At 48.7% G+C, this 8,999-nt stretch overlaps 1 protein-coding gene across 1 annotated transcript; it reads left to right on the forward strand.

Moving 5' to 3' along the window:
* Positions 1-1,217: 1,217 nt before the first annotated feature.
* On the forward strand, positions 1,218-3,806 carry LOC112639916 (golgin subfamily A member 6-like protein 22). The gene has a single exon (XM_025415245.1). It carries the CDS (start codon positions 1,218-1,220, stop codon positions 3,804-3,806), a length of 2,589 nt encoding a protein of 862 aa, XP_025271030.1.
* The last annotated feature ends 5,193 nt before the right edge of the window (positions 3,807-8,999 follow it).

Below are 8,999 nucleotides of genomic sequence, written 5' to 3' on the forward strand. Positions count from 1 at the left end.
AAAAAAAAAAAAAAAAAAAAAAAAAAAAAAGGTTAGGTTAGGTTAGGTTAGGTTAGGTTAGGTTAGGTTAGGTTCTCCTCCGATTGCAGGCCACCTTGACGTGGTGGAGGGGCTTAGCCGCCCCCCGGTCTCCGGGCCCATCGGGCCCCCCACTTCGACACCTAGGTGTCGGGGGGGGCCCGGTGGGTCTCTCGGGCCCCCACTTCGACACTTTCGTGTCGGGGGGGCCCGGGGACCGGGGGGCGGTGACCAAGAGCCTGCATTGCACTTCCCTCCCCGGAAGGGGAGGAAGGGGGGTTGCGCTCCCTCCGGGCACTCTGGCCTGATGCGCATAGGGGTAGGCGGCCCTGACTGCAATCGCCCGGGTTGAGGATCCCGTTAAGGGTGGAAAAACACCCCAATCCTCTTGTATCCCCAATTCCTGCTCCTATCCTTAGATATCCTTTCTTAGTCTCTCTTACCCATCCCACCCTTACCTCCTTCTCCTTCCCATTGCCCCATGAATCCTTAATTCCTGGTGTGTGGATGTGTGCGTGGATGGATGAATGGCGCGTCTTGCGCGTGTGTTCCCACCTTACCTCCCATCCTTATCCGCCCCATTGTCCCCAAAATCCCCCTCTTATTCTTCGTAAGGGTGGCTCCCTTCTTTACAATAGCCTGGTATGCGTGTGTGTGTGTATGAGGTGTGAACGGACGCGCGTGGATATTCCCCGGAGACTAACCAAGGGGGGAGTAGTTGCCCCCCGACCGGGAAGGGTGCGTGAAGTCAGTACCCAGGCTCCTCCCCTAGTAATAAGGGTAAATATAAGTCCGGACTCCCCGGCAAAGGTCCCGTGAACGGGGAGGGCACACTAGAGGGAAGACCGCTCCGCACCCTTGATCGGAGCCTATCCGGGGGTTGAAGCGCGCGTTCCGGGAGCACAGTGTGGAGGGGAGGGTGGCTCCCTCTTCCTCATACCCTGCCGGTGGGGGATATACCCCGGCAAACTCTAGCCCGGGTTCGGGATGAGCGGCTGCTCGGATCAGCACGCGTCCCGGACCTGGGGTGAGTATAAACCTCTGCATAATTGTGGGCCCGGCCCACTCCGGGAAATCTTTTATTAGAGCCACAGGCAGGGGTAGGGTTCGCCCCCCGAAAACGGCTTCTCCGCTCCCCTGCATGTCACTAGGGTATTCTTTTAACCGGGGAAGTAGCTTCGCTGCGGCAAGCTGTCACGATGACCGAACCGGTCCTAGAATCTCTTACTATTATGGAATCTTTAAATCAAAACCCAAAAACTGAAGATGTTACGCAGGTCACCGAAGAAGGAAAGGTGCTTGACCCCCCACAGGTTGAGCGAGTAGAAAACGTAGGAGTAGCCATCCCAACATCTTTGGCTAAGGAAGAAATGTTAGAGTGGGAGGCTCGGCAGTTGGAGGGTAAAACCCCCACCGAATCGCAACAAGAAGAGACGTCGCAAGCTCCTAGCTTGATGGCAATCAGTCAGGACGTAGCAACGCCTCCATATGAGACATCTGAACCCATCGACGACTTAAAGGCACCTCGAATGGAGGAGGTACCCCCGATGGGGACGCTGGAGGCGATGCCATCTAGTGTGGTGACTGACCCCATAGGAATGGATTACGAAGACGCTAATAGAGCGCCTAAGAGGAAGAATCGACCTCAAGAAATTGATTCACAGGAGGAAAATGGAGAAGAGGTCATGAGGCCTCCTAAGCTCAGGATCAGAAACAGGCGCGTACTGCGTGATGACGATCAAAACGGTGACTCACAGGAAGAGCCTTCTCAGACGATAGCGCCGGCGTGTGGTGATGGAAAAAACACTGCTCAGGGCTCGGCGTCTGAGACTGATGAAGAGAAACGGAAGAAGCCAGGTCGCCCGAAGAAGTGTAAACGGGCCATCGATCCTGAAGAGGCGGAAAAGAAAATCATGGAAGCAACGGGAGTCGCACCAGAGCACATCGATGAGAATTTGCTCTTGAGCATGACGGCCTCGGACATTAGCGCGCAAGCTCTCGAGTATTTAGAGCACTTAGAAGTCATACGAGTGAAGAGTGGCCGACTGCAAGGCGGCCTAAGCGGCGAATTGAAGAAGAGAAAGACGTGCCTAGAGGAAATGGTCCGAGCATTACAGTTTAAGGCGGAATCAAAGAATGACCCGGAGTTCCTAAAACACAAATTAGGAGAATTGATGAACGAAATTAAGAAGCATAAAAAGGAGGAAGAAAAGCGCAACCGAGAGGTTAGTGAGTTGAGAGAAACAATAAATGAGCTAAGAAAAGAGAATAGAGAGATGAGAGAGGAGCTACGACGCGTACGCGAGGAAGTAAGAAGAAATAGTGAAGAGAGAGTTGTCAGCAGAAGCGAGAGGGAGGGGGAAGGTCCCCCCCCTCGAAGAGTAGAAGAGTCTGGCACTAAATGGAAGATGCATTCATCTAGGAACTCATCCGTGGAGTCCAGATCGAGGGACGAAAGCAGGTCGAGGAGTCCTTCCGTGGTGATGAGACCGCCCCTTCGTGGTAAGTCGGTGCCAATCCCGGAGTACCTGAAACAGAAAAAAGATAAATTAGATAATTTGGACAGACAGATTGCGACCCTGACCAAGGTCAGAGCTTTAATGAGTAGGACGGAGGAGGATAGAGGAGAGACGGTGTCTGACAGGGCGAAGGAAGAGGAGAGTATGCCGCCTCCGGCCCTCCCTCCTCCCCCACTCCCCCAGAGAAAGCCCAGAATACGAGTAGTAGAAAACATCCAATTGGTCCCGCCGAATACGAGCGACGGGCAAATTGGGGAGCAGGATAATCTGGCTAAGCAACAGAGTACAGCAGGTACGGAAAATCAAGAATGGATTAAAGTATTAAGGAAGGAGAAGAGAAAGGAGAAAAGGAAGAGGAAGGGGGAGGCCCTGAACCAACCGGTCTCAGGCCCTCCACTTCCTCCCTCAAGAAAGGAAGAACAGGAGATGAGAGGAAAAGGAAGGACGAGCGGCATGCAAGAAAAGGCTCCCAAGGCTCCCAAGAGAAGAATCCCCAGAACCGCTGCCGTAAGCATTAAAGGTAGGAGTGAAAATTTCTCTTACGCGGAGGCGCTAAGAAAGGCTCGCTCTAGCATATCGCTGAGCGAGTTAGAAATTGGAACACCCAACATTAGGAAAGGCATCAATGGTGCCACAATAATTGAAATCTCTGGTCCGGAAAATTCCGAAAAGGCAGACAAGCTGGTTGCCAAACTCCAAGAAGTCCTAGAAGACGCTGTGGTAACCCGTCCAGTTATCAAGGGAGAATTGAGGCTCATCGGTCTTGAAGAGTCTATTACAAAAGAGGAGATCGAATATGCAATAGCGGAGAACGGAGAATGCGGCATGCAGGAGGTCACAGTTGGCGCGATTCGTCCGACTAGAACGGGACTCAATAATGTGTGGCTCCGTTGTCCCCTTAAAACCGCAATTGCAATCGCAAACAAGGGGAAGATCCCCATAGGCTGGACGATAGCTAAAGTAGAGTTACTGCAAGCCAGGCCTCTGCAGTGCTACAGGTGTTGGCGTATAGGTCACACTGTTAGGAGCTGCAAAGTGAATGTGGACTATAGCGACTGTTGCTTTAGGTGTGGCAGAAAAGGGCACAACGCAAGAGCGTGCCAAAACCCAGTCAGGTGTGTGCTTTGCGCAAAATTAAAGAGAGAGAGCAATCATCGCGTTGGCTCTCCTCAATGTGAGGGAGTCAAGATAGCAGTGGAGCAAGAAGACACTACCCCTGTGCGGAGGACAGAGGAAACGCAGATGGAGACAGACAATCATCATGATTAAGTTTCTACAATGCAATGTAAATCACTGTAGAGCGGCAATGGATCTATTGGCGCAATTTGAGAGGGAAAAACGAGTCGGCATCACCATAGTGTCGGAGCCTCACAACATCCCCAGTGATGGTACGTGGTCGCAGAATACGCTAAACACGGTGGCAATCCACTGGAATAGCCAATGGTTGGAAGAGATTGTAAGGCCCGTAAAACAGGGCAAACACAGCGTGGCGGTGATGTGCAAGGACTTTGCGGTTATTGCATGTTATATCTCGCCCAATGTTAGTGACCGCGAGTATTCCGGATTTCTAAATGAGTTGGATGTCATGATAGAGGAACTGAAATTTCGTCGAATAATAATCGCTGGCGACTTTAATGCCAAGGATCGGTTGTGGGGCGCACGAAACACAGATAGTCGGGGCGAAAAGGTCTCCCGTTGGGCGACCTGTAAGGATCTTAGGATTCTAAATGATGGTATCACCCCAACGTGCGTCCGACATCAAGGCGATTCAATCATCGATCTAACATGGATAACTGCGGACATGCAAAGTCGGATTCAAGATTGGAGAGTCCTTGACGAATTTACGTACTCGGATCACATGTACATCATGTTCCAGCTTAAAATTAACAGTGTAAATAATGTAAACGAAGATATGTACAATGTAAGTAATGAAAATGAATATAGTACAGTGCAAATAATGAAAATGAATATATGTACAGTGTAAATAAATAATAATAACAATGAATATAGTACAGTAATGGAGATGAAACATATGTACAGGATCCTATCAATGTAAATAGTGTAGATATGTACAGGGAAGGAAATGATGTGAATACGGATGAAAATAATATTTACAAAATTGTCAGGAAAAGGAAGTACCCCAAGTGGAGCTTTAAGAAGATGAATGTGGATCTGTATTCTGAGATCCTTGAATGGAAATGCACGGATGCACCGAGACTAAACACGGCTGAGGAAGCAGCTAAATGGCTGGTCGAGGCCTACGACAATGCCTGTAATATGTCTATGCCGCGCATCAAAAAGATTGAAAAAGCTCAAGTATATTGGTGGAATAACACCATTGCAAATCTTCGACTTGATTGCAGAAGAGCCAGGAAGAAATGGCAAAGATCCAAGACAAGACGTAGTGTCTTCCAACATCAAATGGCGCTACTCGAAGAGGAATACAGGAATGCGAGAGCATTACTGAAAAGAGAAATAAATAAGGCTAAAGCATGTGCATGGGAGGAACTTTTACAAACTATTGAATCCGATCCTTGGGGCTTACCTTATAAGGTGGTCCTGAAGAAACTTAGGAGAACCTTCCCTAGTGTTGCGGAGATGCTGAAGGCCGATGTCCTAAACGCAACCTTGGACAAATTATTCCCCTATGATGAACAATGGGACGACAGAGCCGAAGATCTTTCCACGCAGATGGATAGCTGGGATGAAGAGGATGAAATCTCATCTCTAGAGATTCACAGACTTATGCGAAAACGTATGGTAGCAAATACTGCTCCGGGCGACGACGGTGTGAAGGCGCTATATTTGAAACGCTCACCGGACGTGATGGTATCAAGAATTGCAGAGTATTTTAATATCTGTCTCCGGAATGGATGCTTCCCCAACACCTGGAAGAGAGCAATCCTAGTGTTGATTCCAAAAGGGGTCCTGGATGTGCATAATCCAAAAGTGAGGCCTATATGCCTATTAAGTGAGCTCGGGAAACTACTCGAAAGGGTACTCGTGCAACGAATGGAAGACTGGATAGAAAAGAACCCCCAATATTGCCTTACTGACATGCAGTATGGGTTCCGCAAGGCAAAATCAACATGCGATGCTTTGCAATACGTCAAGGAATATGTACAAAATGCAAATTGCTGCGGTGATATGGTCATCGCAACGAGTTTGGATATAAGCAACGCCTTTAACGCCATTAAATGGAAGCACATTAGAGCGATGCTTAAGGATAGAAATTTCCCAATATATATAAGGAAAATGATAAATAGCTACTTATCTAATAGAAGTGTAGAGTTCTCTACTTCCGAAGGAATAACACAAGTACGGAAAATGACGGCAGGGGTCCCTCAGGGTTCAGTCTTGGGTCCCACTTTATGGAATCTGACCTATGACTGGGCCCTGAGGGTACCGTTGGAAAGAGACTCTGTGGTAGTGGGGTATGCTGACGACACCCTGATACTTACCAGGGCCACAGATCTTCAAGAAGGCATCACGAGAGCGAACCTGCAAATCAGCAAAACGATAAAGCGGATTAAGAAATTGGATCTACAGGTTGCAGAGGCGAAAACGGAGATAGTAATCTTCAGAAATAACAGGAAGAAAAGAGTGATACCTGATAATCTATATCTACGAGTTGGGCAGGAAATGGTTCTGGTTAAGAAATCCATGAAATACCTTGGGGTATTCTTGGACCAGGGCTGGACGTTTAAGGACCACGTCGAGTACGTAGAGGAGAAAGCAATGGGAGTCACACGACAGTTAGGTAGACTTATGCCCAATCTCAAGGGCCCCATGGAGAAGAAGCGTAGACTGTATGCAGATACTGTTAACTCTGTTATCATGTACGCGGCTCCAATCTGGAGCGAGGAAGTCAGCGGAAGTACCAATTTGAGGAAAATGATACTGAGAGTACAAAGAATGTTGGCTCTAAGAGTGATATCTGGGTACAGAACGGTCTCTGCAGACGCTGCGCTTATCCTAGCGAGAATAGCGCCAGTATCACTGAAATCTGCATATCTAAGGAGAGTTTTCCTGCGAATCATGGATCTAAAGAGGACAGATGAATGGAGCAAAGAGAAAGAAAACGAGATAAAAGACAATGAAAAAGTATTAATGCTACGGCAATGGCAAATCATGGTTGCCAGCGAGAGAGCGTTTGGTAGACGCACGTGCGACGCCATTGGGCCCCATATTAGCCTGTGGTTCAACCGCACCCATGGTGAATTGACGTATCGCACCACCCAACTTTTGACGGGACATGGTTGCTTTAACACGTTCCTATATAGGATTGGCAAGGAAGAGAGCTCAATTTGCTCTTTCTGCAATATACACGAGGATTCAACGGAACACACCCTTCAGGTGTGTGATAGATGGGTAGAAGAGCGCAGTATCCTGCAAGGAATAATTGGTCCTGACCTCAGCTTGGCCACCATCATAGAGAAAATGTGCGAGGACGAAAAGAATTGGAGTGCAGTCGTGCATTTCGCTGAATCAGTCATTCACACAAAGGAGGAAGCGGAAAGGCTTCGTGAACACACGCGAGGCAATCATAACGTAGACACAGATAGCGATGATGAGAATATGTGAGGATAGGTTAGGAGATATCCTTTTACCGGTATACCTACCTGGATACACATACTTACCTAGTGATGTCTGTCTGGTACATATATTTATTTACCTGACACGCTGGAGATCCTGATCTACGACCACACCAGGAACGAAGCAGGAACAGAAACTTGCACCCTGAAAAGAAAAGAATAACATTATTATATCATTACTTACTCATCATTCATTCACTCGTTCATTCATACTCATTCATACTCATACACACACTCACATTCATTCATTCACTCATTCATTCACTCACCCACTCACTCACTCATCACCATCCTTCATTCATTCATTCATTCATCATCATCATCATCACTCATCATTATACACACACACACACATACACACACATACACGCACGCGCACACACACACACATGCACACACACATACACAGACACACACTCAATCAGGAACACAAGCTTTCTAGAAGCAGGACTAGTAGGACAAAGGATTAAGCTTTAAGCTTTAGTCTATCCGAAAAAGAGGAGGAACGTTGGAGAGCATTAAGACTCACTTACACACGACGAGGAGGAGAGTGGAGCCACAACAGAAACGATGGCACTACAGGGTCCGCAAACATTACACCACACGAGGGGACATTATATCGGGTTGAGGGTCATGGGGACTGGGTTACTAGGGGAATTAGGGTAGGGGGGGGGACATCTCTGGGGAAGGGGAAGGGGTGGTACGGGAAATCATTCATTCATTATCACAACACACACACACTGACACGGACTCTTCTTGAGCCAATACAGGGACATATATCGCGATCGGGGCCATTGGTAGGGCGGTGGGTGGGGAAGGAGAGGGTGGGGGTGAGGGATGGGACTAAGGGGGGGGATTATATATATATGGGAGGGTCAGGGTATCATCAGTCACCACATTTCTTACGCGCACACATACAAACACTCACACAAACAGCACACACACTTACACTTACGGCACTCATTCACACACACATCACACATACACAGTAACACGCAACACGCACACGCAGGACCGGAGGAAGCCCGGACAAGACGGGGGGGCAAATAGCCCCCATTAGGCGTAACCTCCCAGGCGGTTAGTGCTCCAGCGGGTGCTGCCTGGGAGGTCGGCCACATCGGATGGACGCACAGAGAGGAGTTTTTAGTGGGTAGGGGCCGTTAAATAGGCCGAGTCCCACACTCCCCTGGTCTACGGGGACCAGGGGGTGCGTAACTGCATTTTCTCCTCTCTCGTAAAAAAAAAAAAAAAAAAAAAAAAAAAAAAAAAAAAAAAAAAAAAAAAAAAAAAAAAAAAAAAAAAAAAAAAAAAAAAAAAAAAAAAAAGGTTAGGTTAGGTTAGGTTAGGTTAGGTTAGGTTAGGTTAGGTTAGGTTAGGTTAGGTTAGGTTAGGTTAGGTTAGGTTAGGTTAGGTTAGGTTGACTCCTCCCTAATCTCGGGGGACCGGGCGGAAGGGTCCGCCGCGTTTATGCCGCGGTGGTGGGTTCGGTGGCCCTATATGGAGCCCCAGTGTGGGCGGAGGATGTAGCCGCCACCCGCCGTCTGCGCGACTTACTGCGCAAAATGCAGAGGCGGGTGGCCATACGAGCGGCTAGGGGCTACCGAACCATAAGCCACGCGGCGGCGACGGTCCTGTCCGGAATGCCCCCATTCGACCTCGCGGCTCAAATGTACAGTCAAATGTACAGGAGGGTTCGCGAGGTACGAGAAGCGGGGGCGCCAATAACCGGCAGGGTCCGTCGTATTATTAAGGACCAGGCTCGACGGTCGCTTCTCCAACAGTGGCAAAAGTCACTGGAACACCCGCAGACTGCGGGGAAGCGAACCGTCGAGGCCATAAGACCCCGTCTACCAGAATGGGTAGATGG

Source organism: Camponotus floridanus, unplaced genomic scaffold (genome assembly GCF_003227725.1).
Source record: "Camponotus floridanus strain SB8 unplaced genomic scaffold, Cflo_v7.5 scaffold118, whole genome shotgun sequence".
NCBI classification, from domain to species: Eukaryota; Metazoa; Arthropoda; class Insecta; order Hymenoptera; family Formicidae; genus Camponotus; species Camponotus floridanus.